General features: G+C 42.4%; 1 protein-coding gene across 5 annotated transcripts in view; it reads right to left on the bottom strand.

Annotated features, from left to right (window-relative positions):
• Positions 1 to 16,756, bottom strand: part of wdr31 (WD repeat domain 31) — a 44,637-nt gene that overhangs the window by 24,612 nt on the left and 3,269 nt on the right. Inside the window, exon 1 of one of the 5 annotated variants that reach the window (XM_043719861.1) lies at positions 16,278 to 16,435. The exons of the other annotated variants lie outside the window; for them this stretch is intronic. Within the exon in view, the coding sequence (XP_043575796.1) occupies positions 16,278 to 16,315 (38 nt within the window). The 5' untranslated portion in view covers positions 16,316 to 16,435. Of the gene's footprint in view, positions 1 to 16,277; positions 16,436 to 16,756 lie in introns of those variants that run through there. 5 annotated transcript variants of the gene reach the window in all.

Below are 16,756 nucleotides of genomic sequence, written 5' to 3'. Positions count from 1 at the left end.
CCTTTCTCGTGCCCCCTCCTGGCTCTCCTCAGACCATTTTTAAGCTCCTTCCTCGCCTGCCTGTAATCCTCTGGAGCTGAGCTTGACCCTAGCTTCCTCCACCTTATGTAAGCTACCTTTTTCCTTTTGACGAGAAGCTCCACTGTTCTTGTCATCCAAGGTTCCTTTATCTTACCCCTTCTTGCCTGTCTCAGAGGGACTTGCAACAACTGTTCCTTAAACAGTCTCCACATGTCTATAGTGCCTTTACCATGGAACAATTGCTCCCAATCCATGCTTCCTAACTCATGTCTAATTGCATCATAGTTTCATTTTCCCCAATTAAATATCCTCCCATTTTGCCTAATTCTCTCCTTCTCCATAGCTATGTAGAATGTGAGGCAGTTGTGGTCACTATCACCAAAATGCTCTCCCACCACAAGATCTGATACCTGCCCCGGTTCGTTTCCGAGCACCAAGTCTAGAATGGCATCTCCCCTCGTCGGCCTGTCAACGTACTGAGTTAGGAAACCCTCCTGAACACATCCTACAAAAACAGCTCCGTTCAAATCTTCTGCTCGAAGGGGGTTCCAATCAATATTGGGAAAGTTAAAGTCACCCATTACAACAACCCTACTATGTCCACACTTTTCCAAAATCTGCCGAGCTATGCTTTCTTCCATCTCCCTGCTACTATTGGAGGGGCCTGTAGTAAACCCCTAAAGAGGTGACTGCTCCATTGCTGTTCCTAATTTCCATACTGACTCGGTAGGCAGATCTTCCTCGACAATGGAAGCTTCTGTAGCTGTGATACCCTCTCTGATTAGTAGTGCTACACCCCCTCCTCTTTTTCCCCCTTCCCTATTCTTTTTAAATGCTCTAAACCCTGGAACATCCATCAACCATTCCTGCCCCTGAGAAACCATGTCTCTGTTATGGCTACAACATCATAGCACCAGGTACTGATCCATGCTCCAAGTTCATCACTTTTGTTTCTGATACTCCTTGCGTTAAAGCAAACACACTTTAACTGATCCCTTGTTTCCTTCCCAGGAAAATCCTTCCCACTAGCTGGTCTACCTCTTGCTATTGCTTCATCTGCATCAACTCTCATCTCTGGTATACAGCTCAGGTTCCCACCCCCCTGCCATACTAGTTTAAACCATCTCGAACTACTCGAGCAAACCTTCCACCCAGGACATTGGTCTCCTTCCAGTTCTGATGCAACCCGTCCTTCTTGTACAGGTCCCACCTTCCCCAGAAGGCATCCCAATTATCTACATATCTGAAGCCCTCCCTCCTACACCAGTTGCGCCCGCTCCCTGTTCCTCGCCTCGCTATCCCATGGCACCGGTAGTAAACTAGAGAACACTACTCTGTTCGTCCTGCATTGCAGCTTCCATCCTAACTCCCTGAAATCACTTTTTATATCCTCGATCCTTTTCCTGGCTATATCATTAGTGCCAATATGTAACAAGATTTCTGGCTGTTCGCCCTCCCCTTTTAGAACCTTATATACCCGATCAGAGACGTCCCGGACCCGGGCACCAGGGAGGCAACATACCTTCCGGGAATCCCGATCCTGACCACAAAATCTCCTGTTGATTCCCCTAACTATCGAGTCCCCTACCATGAGTACTTTTCTATTCTGCCCTCTTCCCTTGTTTGCCACAGTGTCAGGCTCAGTGCCAGAGAACTGACTGCTACGGCTTTCCTCTGGTAGGTCATCCCCCCCAGCAGTATTCAAAACAGTATACTTATTGCTGAGGGGAATGTCCTCAGGGGATCTTTGCACTGTCTGTCCCCTTTCCTCCCCCTAACTGCAACCCATTTATCCTTGTCCTGAGCCTTAGGAGTGACCAACTCCCGGTAACTCCTCTCAATTACCCCCTCAGCCTCCCGAATGATCCGTAGTTCATCCAGCTCCAGCTCCAACTCCCTAACACGGTTTTCAAGGAGCTAGAGTTGGGTGCACTTCCCACAGACGTAGCCAGCGGAGACGTGTGCCATGTCTTCCACCTGCCACATTCTGCAGGAGGAGCAAGCAACTGCCCTAGCATCCATACCCGACTTATCTGAACACCCACGAAATACGGTCACTGCTGGTTTGTTAGTAATCATAGCGGTGAATTTATTGAAAGTAAGATCCCATACATAGCAATGGGATCCATGTTCAATTAATTTGTGTCAGTAGCATGGATTGAGGGATATATAATGCTAACACACTGTGAAAACTGATTAGGCAGAATGAACATAGATTTAACGTCTCTTCCACAAGGCAACACCACTGTCAGTATGGTGATCCTTCTGTACTGCACTGTAGGATGGGAAAACTAGAAAGTTAGAAAATAATGGTTGGATTAGGCAGAGTCAACATGGATTTACGAAAGGAAAAAATGTTTGAAAAAATGTTTATCTAGCTCAGTAGAAAAAGGGAAAACTAGAGAATCTTGCATTTGAATTTTCAATATGGTCCCACATCAGAGATTTGTAAGCAAATTACAGCCGAGGGAGTGCCAGGTAATCTATCTTCATGGATTAAGAAATCGCGAGCGGACAGAAAACAGAGAGTAAGAATAATTATATCATTCTCAGGTTAGCAGGCTGTGACTAGTGTTGTATCCCAAGAATCAGTGCTTGGGGCCTGCCTACTCAATCTAGACCAATGACTTGAATGTGGGCAGCAAGTGTATTTTTTTTTAATATGTTCATGGGATGTGGGCATCACTGCCTAGACCAGCATTTGTTGCATGTTCCTAATTTCCCTTGACAATGTGGTGCTGCATTGCCTTCTTGATACAACTGCTGTCCTTGTGGTGTAGATACGCCGAAAGTGCTGTCCGTAAAAAAAAGTCCAGGATTTTGAGTAAAGGGTGGCTCAGTGGTTAGCCCTGCTACCTTACAACACCAAGGACCTGGATTCAATCCCAGTCTTGGGTGACTGTCTGTGTGGAGTTTGCATGGGTTTCTGTCAGGTGCTCCAGTTTCATCCTACGGTTCAAAAGCTGTGCAGGTTAGGTGGATCGTCCATAATAAATTGCCCATTGTCCAGGGAGGTGCAGGTTACAAGCTGGTTAGCCGTGGTTAATGCAGAGTAATGGGGATAGGTTTGAGTCTGGATCTGTGTGAGATGCTCTGCTGAGGTCGGTGCAGGCTCGATGGAGATTTAACTCCAAATGAAAACAGTACGTGGCATGGAGTGAAACTTTAGAAGCATGGGAACCCCATCACCTACATGTCCTTCTGGGTAGTAGAGGTCTTGGGTTTAGAAGGTACTATCTGAGGACCTTGGATGAGTTGATACAGCCAACACTGTAAACATAGGGCAGGGGTGATGGATTTGTCAGAAAGTGACCAAATCACCCAGGAAAATTCAATCATCGTGACCCATTAGAGAAAAGTCAGCCCCATACTTGGAACAAATAGAATCTGAGAGGGGTTATTATTCCAATCAGAGGTTGGGTCTCTCTCATGCTTCCTGCTGATTTTTCATTATGAGTCTATCAGCAGCAACAGTTGAAGGAAACAGTGTGTGATTGGAGGAGCAGCCAGAGGCAGTGTGGCAGGAATGACCAAGACTGAAGCAGGCAGGACCAGAGGCTGGAGCAGGCAGGACCAAAGGCTGGAGCAGGCAGGGCCAAAGGCTGGAGCAGGCAGGGCCAAAGGCTGGAGCAGGCAGGGCCAGAGGCTGGAACAAGTCAGGGGTCAGGGGTAGCTGGTAGACACCTCAGATTAAAGACTGATTGGACAAAGTTAAAGCTTATATTTTCTAGTCAGAATTCAATCCAACTCAAACCTCAACACATTGAGTATTTGCTCCATAGTTATACATACCAGGTTCTCACAAAACAGACTAATAACCAACATCCATTTCTGACTTGCATTTGGTATCCGGCATTCCTGTTAGACTCTACTACATTATTAAAAAATTAACACTATTGTTATACTATATATTAATTCATTTTTAAAAATGAAAACAAAAATATAAGATGACAACTTATTGTGCAATATTTCCATGGCCAGTGGCCTTCACTAACAGAACAGAAGATGATCTAAGATTACAGAAGGACCTCGATCAGTAATGACAATGGGCTGAGGAGTGGCAGATGGAGTTTACTTTGGATAAGTGTGAGGTATTGCATTTTGGTAAAACAAACAAGGGCAGGCTTTTAACAGTTAATGGTAGGGTGCTGAGTAGTGTTGCAGAATACAGAGACCTGTGGTTCAGGTACATAGTTCTTTGAAAGTTGCATCACAGGTACTCAGGATAGTTAAGAAGGTTCAGCATGCTTGCGTTCAGCACTCACACCATTGAGTATGAGTTGGGATGTCATGTTGAGATGGTACAAGGTGCTGGTGAAGCCACTTCTGGAGTACAGTGCACAGTTTTCATCACCCTGCTATAGGAAGGATATTATTAAATTGGAGACAGCTCAGAAAAGATGCTGCCGGACTGGACAGTTTGAATTATAAGGAGAGACTGGAACAGATGGGAGACCTTATCGACGATATAAAATCATGAGGGGCATAGATAAAGTGAATTGCAAAGGTCTTTTCCCTGGGTGAGGGGAGTTCAAAACTAGGGGGGAAAATTTTTAAGGTTAAAGGGAAAGACTTAAAAGGAAACTGAGGGGCAACCTTTTCACACAGAGGTTGACACATATGTTGAATGAACTGCCAGAGGAAGTGCTGGAGGTGTTCAATTATAACATTTAAAAGACACTTGGTCAGGTACATGAAAGGTTTAGAAGGATACGGGCAGGTAAGTGGGACTAGTTTAGTATATGAAACTTGGTCAGTGTGGACAAGTTGGACCGAAGGGTCTGTTTCCGTGCTGTATGACTCTATAACTAGGTTTTCAAAACTGAACCAGTCCCATTTGCCTGCGCTTGGCCCATATCTCTCTAACCCTTTCCTATCCATGCACCTGTCCGAATATTTTCTTAATGTTGTAATTGTAACCACCTCCACCATTTCCTGTGGCAGCTTGTTCCATAAACATACCACTGTGCCTCTCAGGTCCCTTTTAACTCTTTTCCCCCTCTCACCTTAAACCTACATCCTCTAGAGACAGAGTCTTAAAGGCTATACAGTACGGAAACAGACCCTTCGGCCGACCTCATGTGCATTGACCAGACCTCCTAAACTGATCTGGTCCCATTTGCCAGCATTTAGCTATATCCATCCTAACCCTTTCTATTCATATTGCTGTCCAGATGCCATCTAAATGTTGTAATTGTACTGTATCCACCACTTCCTCAAGCAGCTCATTTCACACACGCACTATCCTCTGCATGAAAAAGTTGCCCCTTGAGTCCCTTTTAAATCTTTAATCTCTCACCTTAGACCTGTGCCATCTAGTTTTGGACTCCCTTACCCTGGGAAAAAGACCTTGGCTATTCAGCTTATCCAAGATCCTTGTCATTTTATAAATCTCAGTCTCCAATGCTTTTAGGGAAAAAGTTCCAGACTATTCACCCTTTCTCCTCAAACCCTCCAATCCTGGAACATCCTTGTATATATTTTCTGAACTCTTTCAAATCTAGCAGTATTCTAAAGGTTGCTCTACCAATGTCTTGTACAGCATAACATGACATCCCAACATTTGTACTCAGTGCTCTGACCAACTTAGGCAAGCATGCCAAGTACCTTCGTCACCATCCTGTCTACCTGGGATGCCACTTTCAAGGAAAAATGTACCTGCACCACTATGTTTCTCTGTCAAACAATACTCCCCAGGGCCTTCCATTAACTGTGTAAGTCCTGCCCGGGTTTGTCTTACCAATATGCAATATCTCACATTTATCTATATTAAACTTCATCTGCCATTCCTCGGCTCACTGGCTCAGCTGATCAGATCTTTTTGTACTTTTAGATAATTTAGATAACAGCTGCCTTTCTAAATCTCATACCATTAGCCATGCTTTAGCCCTATAAGTCACTTGTCCATATTTATGTGATGGCATTGGCTGTCCTCATCTCTCCAGCTTTTTTAATTCCTGCTGTTTGTCATCTTTTATTAAATTGTCACCTAATTTGTTTCTAGCCAATAAGACCTCCTGATCCCATGGGTTTCTTCGCCTAGTGGCATTCATATTCTTCCTTATATTCTTTGACCTTAAGTCTCAACCTCTTGTTACGACGTGGAGGTTGAACCCTTCTGGTAAGTAAAACTGACACACCAGAGAAGCTCACCTCGCCTTGGGACCTGCTAAGTGAGTGAAAGAAAACCCTGATTTCCACTGTTTAAAGAAAAACATTTTCCTAACTTTAACAGTGAACACTAAACAGAAACTATTAATAAATCCAAGCCCCCTTTTCCTTAACTAATTATAGATTATAGATCATAGAAAAATACAGCGCAGTACACGCTCTTTGGCCCTCGATGTTGCGCCGATCCAAGCCCACCTAATCTACACTAGCCCACTATCCTCCATATGCCTATCCAATGCCGGTTTAAATGTCCATAAAGAGGGAGAGTCCACCACTGCTACTGGCAGGGCATTCCATGAACTCATGACTCGCTGAGTAAAGAAGCTACCCCTAACATCTGTCCTATACCTACCACCCCTTAATTTAAAGAGAGTCTCAAGTCCAATAAGACTCAGGTTGTAAGTTAGCTTGCTGAACTGGTAGGTTTGTTCTCAGATGTTTCGTCACCATGCTGGGTAACATCATCAGTGAGCCTCCGGTGAAACGCTGGTGTTCTGTCCCACTTTCTATTTCTGTGTCTTGGTCTGTTGTGGTGGGTGATATCATTTCCAGTTTTTTTTGAGAGGCTGATAAATGGGGTTTCAGAGATGTCTACATGGACACCAAGATCCCTCTGCTCATCCACACTACCAAGTACCCGACCATTAGCCCAGTACCCCGTCTTTTTGTTACTCTTACCAAAGTGAATCACCTCACACTTACCTACATTGAACTCCATTTGCCACCTTTCTGCCCAGCTCTGCAACTTATCTATATCCTGCTGTAACCTGACACATCCTTCCTCACTGTCAAGTTCTGACCCCAACTCTAAAAATGCTGTTTCAATAACACAATTACTGAACATTACATTAACTTAATCTCTCAAAGTCCATACAGTCTCTTATGCTGTCTTCCTTCTGGTCTTCCAAATCTGTGGTCTTCTTCCTGACTCATCTTCTTACTTTTTACTGCAAGGGTTTTTGTATACAATTTCTTGGTACCTTTAATAGATGGTGCCTTCTGAGGTTTCTTTTTGAGAGCTCCTTTCAGATGACACGTGCTCTCCGGTTCAATGCACAATCAGCTTTGACTTATTTTCAGTATTTTCTTCCTTTTGATACACCCAACATTGTACCCTCTCATGGGTCCAATATTGTCAATACAATAAATTCAAATTCAATTAGGTTTTGGGTCCTGGGCATATTTAAAATTAACTGGTAAGATTCAAATCCATTTGCCTTATCAAAACACAATGCCAAGCAATCAATTCTCAGCACTCTCCACCTGTTAGCTAGTCACAGACACATGTGCTGTCACAATCTCTCAGCTCAGAAAAGCACTTTCTGTCTTAAAGTGACCATGCACTTTTCGACTTTGTAACACTCTCACTTAGAGTCATAGAGATGTACAGCACGGAAACAGACCCTTCGGTCCAACTCATCCAGATATCCTAACCTAATCGAGTCCAATTTGCCAGCACTTGACCTATATCCCTCTAAACTCTTCCTACTCATATACCAATCCAGATGCCTTTTAAATGCTACAATTGTACCAGCCTCCACCACTTCCTCTGGCAGTTCATTCTACACACGCATCACCCTCTGCAAGAAATAGTTGCCCCTTAGGTCCCTTTTATATCTTTCCCCTGTCATCCTAAACTTATCCCCTCTAGTACTGGACTCCCCCACCCCTAGGGAAAAGACCTTGTTTATTTACCCTATCCATGCCCCTCATGATTTTATAAACGTCTATAAGGTCATTCCTCAGCTTCCAACGCTCCAGGGAAAACAGCACCAGCCTATTCAGTCTCTCCCGATAGCTCAAATCCTCCATCCCTGGCAACATCCTTGTAAATCTTTTCTGAACCCTTTCAGGTTTCACAACATCTTTCCGATAGGGAAGAGACCAGAATTGCACCAAAAGTGGCCGCAACATGATCTCGCAACTCCTGTAGTCGATGTTCTGACCAATAAAGGAAAGCATACCAACGCCTTCTTCACTATCCTTTCTACTTGCAACTCTACTTTCAAGGAACTAAGAATCTGCAAGGTCTCTTTATTCAGCAACACTCCCCAGCATCTTACCATTAAGTGTATAAGTCCTGCTAAGATTTGCTTTTCCAAAATGCCATACCTCGATTTACCGAAATTAAACTCCATCTGCCACTCCTCAGCCCATTGACCTATCTGATTAAGATCTCGTTGTATTCTGAGGTACTTCTTCACTGTCCACTACACCAATTTTGATGTCATCTGCAATTTAGTAACTATACCTCCTATGTTCACATCCAAATCAACAAACTAGTATGGTCAGATGAGAGACTTAACAAACAATCAAGGTATTTTTCAATGTATAATTTCAGTTACATCATACTGTAAACTTTTGCAATAAATTCTGTGTCTTACAAATGTGTACTCCACAACCACCTGATGAAGGAGCAGTGCTCTGAAAGCTAGTGCTTCCAATTAAACCTGTGTGATTTTTAACTTTGTAGACCCCAGTCCAACATTGGCATCTCCAAATCATTTATATAAATGACAAAAAAAATAGTGGACGCAGCACCGATCCTCGTGGCACACCACTGGTCACAGCCCTCCAGTCTGAAAAGCAACTCTCCACCACCACCCTCCATCTTTTACCTTCAAGCCAGTTCTATATCCAAATGGCCAGTTATCCTCGTATTCCAAGAGATCTAACGTTGCTAACCAGTCTCCCATGGGGAATCCTGTCAGACACATTACTGAAGTCCATATAGATCATGTCCACTGCTCTGCCCTCATCAATCTTCTTTTTTACTTCTTCAAAAACTCAATCAAATACATGAGACATGATTCCGATGCACAAAACCATGCTGACTATCCCTAATCAGTCCTTGCCTTTCCAAATATATGTAAATCCTGTCCCTCAGGACTCCCTCCAACAATCTGCCCACATCCGATATCTGGTTCACCGGTCTATCGTTCCTTGGCTTTTCCTTACCCAATTCTTAAATAGTGGCACTACGTTAGCCAACTTCCTGTCTTCTGGTACCTCACCTGTGACTCTTGATGATAAAAATATCTCAGCGAGAGGCCCAGCAATCACTTCCCTAGCTTCCTACAGAGTTCTAGGGTACACCTGATCAGGTCCTAGGGAATTATCCATTTTTATGCATTTTAAGACATCCAGCACTTCCTCTTCTGTAATGTGGACATTTTTCAAGATGTTATCATCTATTTGTTTTTTTAGCTTGTTACTGTTTGACTTCCCCACCCTAATGAAAAGATAGGACCTCTTTCTACGGACATTTTTGCTTTTAGGGCCACTGTCTGCGCTTACACATTTTTTAGCCTTCCACCTTTGAACTTCATGCTCTTTAATCTATAAGCCTAATTTCCTTCTCCTCATCCTATATACTCAATCAATTGCCTTATTTTCTAATGGCCTTTCTTGCTGGCATTTGTCCATTGCTCCATCATCGGGTAAATATTTGACTTTAGTAATCATGTTTTGGGATTGAAGGCCGCATTCTATTCATCAGAATTGATCTGTCTTTCATCAGACAAACTGTCAATTGTGACAGTCTGATCTGCATAGCAGTGTGACATACAGTTATGAGAAACACCTGGTTCCTCATTATTTTCTATAGTCTCTTCAGAATCTGTAAATTTGTAATCCACACTGAGCAACCTTGAAAAACGTACTTGAACAATCTGGTTCCCATATTGCACAATCATTTTCCTGTGTTTACCAATAACCTTTCTGGAGCTACTCCACTCTTTAAACCTATACTTTTATAATAAACTGTCTATTCCCAAATAAAACTGGCTTCCAATGGACTTACGTTACAGTTTAAACTAGTACAGTTTATACAAGTTAGATGCAGGAAGGTATTCCCAATGGTGGGAGGGAGGATCCAGAACAAGGGGTCATAGATTAAGGATAAGGGGTCAGCCTTTTAGGAGTGAGATGAGGAAAAATGTCTTCACCCAGAGTGTGGTGAGCCTGTGGAATTCACTATCACAGAAAGTGGATGAGACCAAAATATAGTGTGTTTTCAAGAAAGAAGCAGATACAACTCTTGTGGTAAAAAGGGATCAAGGGCTTTTGGTTGGTGGTGGGGGTTAGCGTATCAAGCCATGCACAATTGATTGGTGGAACAGGCTTGAGAGGTCAGTGGCCTATTCTGCTCATATCTTCTATGTAAAAGCTCGCAAATCTTTTCTCAGACAGTCACGAAAACCTTTTTTGCCGGTGTGTAGTACATTCAAGTACTCAACCAAAGTACAAGCTAACTAGAACTCTTTCTTAAGCTGTGAGCAGATCATTAATTACTGACAGAACTGCTAGATTTCTATGAAGAACCAACTGATATATTCTCCAATCTTTTCCAGAGAATTTTTGGCATTGTCAGCCCATGCTGTTGCAGATGATCATTTTGGCTGATCTGCCAAATTTTTATGAGCTAATTTGCCTACTCTGGCGTAGTTTCTTTCACAAATCCTGTTACTAAGAGCATTTGCCCATCATATTCTTAACTATTACAGAAATGTCATGTTTATATTAGCCCACATATCTATAAATTCATCATTAGCAAATTCCCCTCCTCCAATTAATATTCAGAAATGCCAGTGGCCTACCCACTTTTCAATGACCTTATCCCCAATTATTTTCTTTACTATGCATTATTGCCAACTTTCAGAAAAGATTTACAAGGTTGTTGCCAGGGTTGGAGGATCTGAGCTATAGGGAGAGGTTGAATAAGCTGGGGCTGTTTTCCCTGGAGCGTCGGAGGCAGAGGGGTGACCTTATAGAGGCTTATAAAATCATGAGGGGCATGGATAGGGTAAATACACATGGTCTTTTCCCTGGGGTGGGGGATCCAGAACTAGAGGGCATAGGTTTAGGGTGAGAGGGGAAAAATTTAAAAAGGACCTAAGGGGCAACGTTTTCTCGCAGAGGGTGATGTGTGCGCGGAATGAGCTGCTACAGGAAGTGGTGGAAGCTGGTACAATTACAGCATTTAAAAGATATCTGGATTAGTATATGAATAGGAAGGTTTTAGAAGGATATGAGCCAAGTGCAAGCAAATGGGACTAGATTAGGTTAGGATATCTGGTCAGCATGGATGAGTTGAACCGAAGGGTCTGTTTCCGTTCTGTACATCTCTATGACTCTATAGTGGCCATATCTACAAAATGCAAGTTTAAAAATGTGTTTTCCTTCATCTCACATTACCCATTTTCTCATTGAAATCCCTTGATAAAAGTAGATTTACTAAATGGCGTGACTGTATCTTTCAGTGCTTCTTACAAATCTCACATTTGTCACTTATCTCTGTTGCAAACTTATTGTGTTCTTCCTTTATTGCTGTATTCTTAATCAAAATGTTTAACTTTTTGTTAGACAAACGGGCAATTGTAATTTTAACTATTTAATGTTTTGTTATGTAAATTTCTGTTCCCTAATGTCAATGATACTTCCTAATTTCTTAAGTGGAGTAGTTTCATTAAAGAAATGCAACAGTGTAATGAGTAATTGCAAATTCACAGGTTTTCCAAATACAATAATCGAATTATTTCACAAGTCCAGTATAAACTGCACATTTTTCTCCAACCAATGGCCTACTTATACATTTGTACTAATAAATGGTTGTAAAATTACCAGAATCAATGAATGACTACTTGTATTACAGATTTTAGAGTGTCATCATGTCAAATCTGAAACTGTGGAACTCTCAAGTTCCTCAACGTTGTTCCAACCCTCAGAGTCTAATTAGCATTTCAACCACCCTGTTCCACACATTGTAGATGTGCATCCACTATCTAATGCCTCACAATTGAAATATTCTGCCAACACATCACTCTATTGAACATTCATGGTGACAAATACAATGCACTTCTTCTTTTGTATGGTTGTCTATCAGCTGCACCTCCGCTGTCTTGTCTTTGTGGACTTCATTTTCCATCCAGTATTACGAATGCTGCTGGAACTAAATGTTTTTCAAGGAATTTTTTTACCACACTTAGCTCCCGTCAAAACTAGACTTCTGTCTAAACTTAATACTTTGCTGCAGTCAAATAGACCATTAGACACAAGAGTAGTAGTAGGCCATTCAGTCCATCAAATCTGCTCCATCACTGAGTCATGGGAGTTCTGATAATCCTCAACTTCATTTCCTGTCATTTCCCTGTAAGCCTTAATCCCTTATTAATTAAAAATCTGTCTCAGCCTTGAATACACTTAATGATCAGCCTTGAGAACTCTCTACAATAAAGAATTCCACAGATTGACTACCCTTGAAGAGGAGAAATTTCTCATCTTTGTCTTAATGTTTGACCCCTTATTTTGAGATTATGGCCTGTGGTGCTGGATGCTCCCGTAAGGGGAAACAACCTTGTCACATTTACCCTGTCAAGTCCCATACGAATCTTATAGATGTCAAGAAGGCCACCTCTCCTTCTTCTATATACTAATAAATACAGGCTCATCCTCTCCTAAGAGACAGTCCCACCATTCCAGCGGTCAGCCTGATGAACCTTCTTTGGACTGCTTCCAATGCCAATACGCTTTTCCTTAGATAAGGAGTATAAAACTGTTCACAGTATTCCAGCTGTGGTCTGTTTAGAGCATTGTACGGTTTTAGCAAATCCCCCCTAATTTATACTCCATTCCATTTGCCTTCCCTAATACCTGCTGAACTTGGATGCTAGTTTTTTTGTGATTTACAGTTGAAGATTTCCAAATCCCTCTGTGCTGCAGTTTTCTGCAGTCTTTCACCATTTGACTAATATTCAGCTCCTCTACTCTTCCTGCCAAATTTCATAACCTCACATTTTCCCACATTATATTCCACCTGTCAAGTTTTTACCCACTCACTTAACCTGTCTATATCCCTTTGACTTAGAAACAGCAACTATCCTTGTTACATGGGAAGACGATAGAGGTCAAAGTTTGGTAGGGCAGTCCAAGCAGATAGTTTTCTTGTCAGAGTTTTATTTCAAATCAGACAAAAACAAAGCTCTAACAAAGTGATTAAATCTTCCCGTTAATTGAGATAAACATCACGTGCTCCCTACTTCCATTTGGTCTCTGGAATCCCAGCCAAACCCTACGAGATGATAACAGAAGGGTGGCTGGAGCAAGTGAACATGAAGAACGTGGCTGGAGGCAGTGAGGCTCGAGCAAGCTGAGCCAAAACACCGAGAAACGAGGGTTGAAGCACACAGGATCAGTGGAAACTTGATTTGAGCAAGCAGATTGGGAAGCCAAAGGAGGTGGGCCACTGAGGCTGGAGGTAGTGCGAGCAGAGGGTGAGGGTGGGGCTATGGGCAAAGTGAGTCAGCAACTCCATTCTGCCAAAGGGGATGTGGGAAGACAGCCTGTTGAGGTGGAGGAGCAACACAAGTGGAGGGGGTTGGGGGAAGGACTGCAAAACAGAAGTCAGGAGTTGCAAAGAGGTCAGGGAGAGGAACAGTAAACAGGAACAGTAAGGGAGGATCAGAAAAGGTGAGGGGTGAGGAGCAGAAAGATGAAGGGTGGGAACAGCAGCAAATGTTGGGGAAAGCAGTTTTAAACCTTTCAATAAAGGAATGGACATGACTATTATAATTAATGCCATCTGTTGAATAACTTAATATTGAATAGCTTTCTTTCATAAAAAAAACATTGTATTACCACATTTCAATGTATCTCATACTGTGAATTACTTGATGTACAGCTACAGTGCTGGAGAAAAATATGCAGTCTTTTAGCTGTGACCTTACCAGCCTGCAGAAAACGTCTTTACAGTAATGGATTTTTCTGTATAGAAGTTTAGTACTTGTTTTTTCAAAAAGCATTTGTTGCTAACTTATGCCCGTTATCTCATGCCAATCTAAATAATGTTATGTTTGAAATTAATTCTTTATTTGTGATATGGCTTTAAGTCTAAAGGAGTGGTGATGATTATTAAGTTTTAAAAAAATTCTTCTAACTGCTTCTGTGTAGATTGAAATTTCCAATATGTCAGCATAAATACAGAAAGTAATGTAGCTAGGAACCTGCATCACCTCATGAATGAGTTAATGAAAATGAAAAAAGTAGCCTCCAAAAATCAAAATGTAGCCCTTGAAAAAATAATCTTTGACCCCGGTCGCTGTGCATCTTGAAGACGGTGCACACTGCTACGACCATGTGCTGGTGATGGTGGGAGTAAATGTTGAAGCTATTAGATAGGATGAAAACCAAGCCTGCTGCTTTGTCCTGGAGAACACTAAGCTCCTTGAGTGTTGTTGGAACTGCATTCATCCAAGTAAGTGAAGAGCATTCTATCACACTGCTGGCTTATACACTCTGCATGGTGGACATGATTTGAGGAATCAGGTGGTGAGTTACTCATCACAGAATTCCTACTCTCAGACTTTTTACTGAAGCTACAGTATTTATATGCAGTTTAGTCTCTGGTCAATGGTAACCCCAAGATGTTGATAATGGGGGATTCTGCAATACAGTTAACGCCTAGAGGCAATGGTTGGATTATTTCTTACTGGAGATGGTTATGACCTGATATTTGCACGGTGAGAATGTTCCTGCCCACGTATTTGCCCAAGCCTAAATGGTGTCCTGGTTTTCCTGTATTTAAATAGAATTAACCCTGTTTCAGTATCTGAGGAGTCTGGTGTTGTACCTTGTGCTATTATCAGCAGATCTCCCACTTCTGACCTTATGATGGAAAAGTAATTGACAAAGCAGCTGAAGATGGTTGGTCCAGTACACTACCCTGAAGGTCTGTAGGGATTCTTGTTGCACCATAGCAGTGTCCCTACCTTTGGGCCAAGTGATCCAGATTGAAGTCCTACCTGTTCCAGGTGTGTAATAACAACTCTAAACTGGTTGATTTTTTTTTTAAAACCCTGTGATCTCCTGATAAAATTTCCAGTAGCTGAGATAACTGACCTCTAATAACCAGAATTATTTTTGTGTCTCCAACCACATGATGTAAATGTAATGTTTCCAAGTTTGCTGATGAAACAAGTTCAGGAAGGTGAGTGTTGAGGAGGATGCAAAGAGGCTTCAAGGGGATTCAGACAGGCTAAGTGATTGGGCAGGACATGACAGACTGGATATCATGTGTAAATCATGTGACGTTTTCTACTTTGGTAGGGAAAACTAAAATGCAGATTATTTCTTAAATGCTGAGATATCAGGAAGTTGTTAATGTCCAAAGAACCGACAAGAGTTGGCTGCTTAGGCACACGAAAGACCAGGATGTGTGGAAAAGTAAGTGACTTTTTGGCTCATGGGATGGGGCTGCTAGAAAAGGAGATGGTGATGGGGGGGGGGAGGGCAGGGGAGTGGCTTTCTACATTCAGTTTATCACTCGTGATCACTGTCTCTTTTCTTGTTTGCCAGAAACGTAAGGAATCTGAGCACTGATGGGATATGTTAGAGTTAGCAGCAGTAAGTTACTCGACTCCTCAATAATGTCAAAGTTGATCTGATCAACCCATCTTGGCAGTGGACTGGGAATTATGATCCTGGGCATTCAACCTCAGAACTTAATTCCTCATCTGTTTGTTGTTTTTGCTGGACTAAGTGTGTGTGGGTGAGAGCTGTACGAGATTGTTAAAAGATTTTTCTTCATCACATGGCTTTAGCGATCTGCTCATAGTGAATATGGAGTGAGTGGCTAGTGAGTGGCATGGCAGTACAAGTTGGCACAGATATCGGTTGGGGAATGTGGTGGATGTCTGGTGGAATGAGTTTACATGGAGCTGGCATACAGAGGGCATGGGACCAGGTTCAATTCCAGTCTCAGGCGACTGTCTGCATGGATTTTGCATGTTTTCCCTGTGCCTGTGTGGGTTTCCTCTGAGTGCTCTGGTTTCCTTCCACAGTCCAAAGATTGTGCAGATTAGATGGATTAACCATGTTAAATTGTCTGTAGAATCCAGGGAATGCAGACTAGGTGGGTTAGCCATGGGAAATGCAGGGAAACAGGGATAGGGATGGGGATGGGGAACAGGATAGGATGCTCTTCAGAGGGTTGGTGTGGACTTGATGGGCTAAATGGCCTGCTTCTACAGTGATTCCACAGATTCTATATTAAAAAAATGTGCAGCTCTAGAGTGGAAATTTGCACCTACATTAGGTGGTGAAATACATGGGCTTGAAGCTTCAACATGTGAACTTCTGTATCAGTGGTAAAGGACAGTTTTCCCAATTGGCTCAGCTGACATCTCAATCTGGCAGTGATAATCCAGTTTCCAATGGCTACAGGCCCAAATTTACCAGCAGTAGGGACCTGTAGTTAAAATGCAATGACATTGCTTAATCTAGTTTTTATAGTTCAGAAATGATCAGAAATTGCACACTGTGAAATGAGCTTAAACTATGAAATGTCACACTGATAGTAAATGAAATTTGTTTACTGGTATAAATAAGTGTTCAGTGTCTGGCCATTATATAGTAATGATGACTCAGTACAACGTAGAATACATTACACAAATTCCACTCCTTTGTTTCATTTTGTATTTGGGTGGCATGGTGGCTCAGTGGTTAGCACATGCTGCCTCACAGCATCAGGGACCTGGGTCTGATTCCAGCCTTGGGCGACTGTGTGTGT

Source organism: Chiloscyllium plagiosum, chromosome 30 (assembly GCF_004010195.1).
Source record: "Chiloscyllium plagiosum isolate BGI_BamShark_2017 chromosome 30, ASM401019v2, whole genome shotgun sequence".
Taxonomy (NCBI): Eukaryota; Metazoa; Chordata; class Chondrichthyes; order Orectolobiformes; family Hemiscylliidae; genus Chiloscyllium; species Chiloscyllium plagiosum.
The sequence above is the reverse complement of the archived record's forward strand: the minus strand, read 5'-3'. Positions and strand labels throughout refer to the sequence as shown.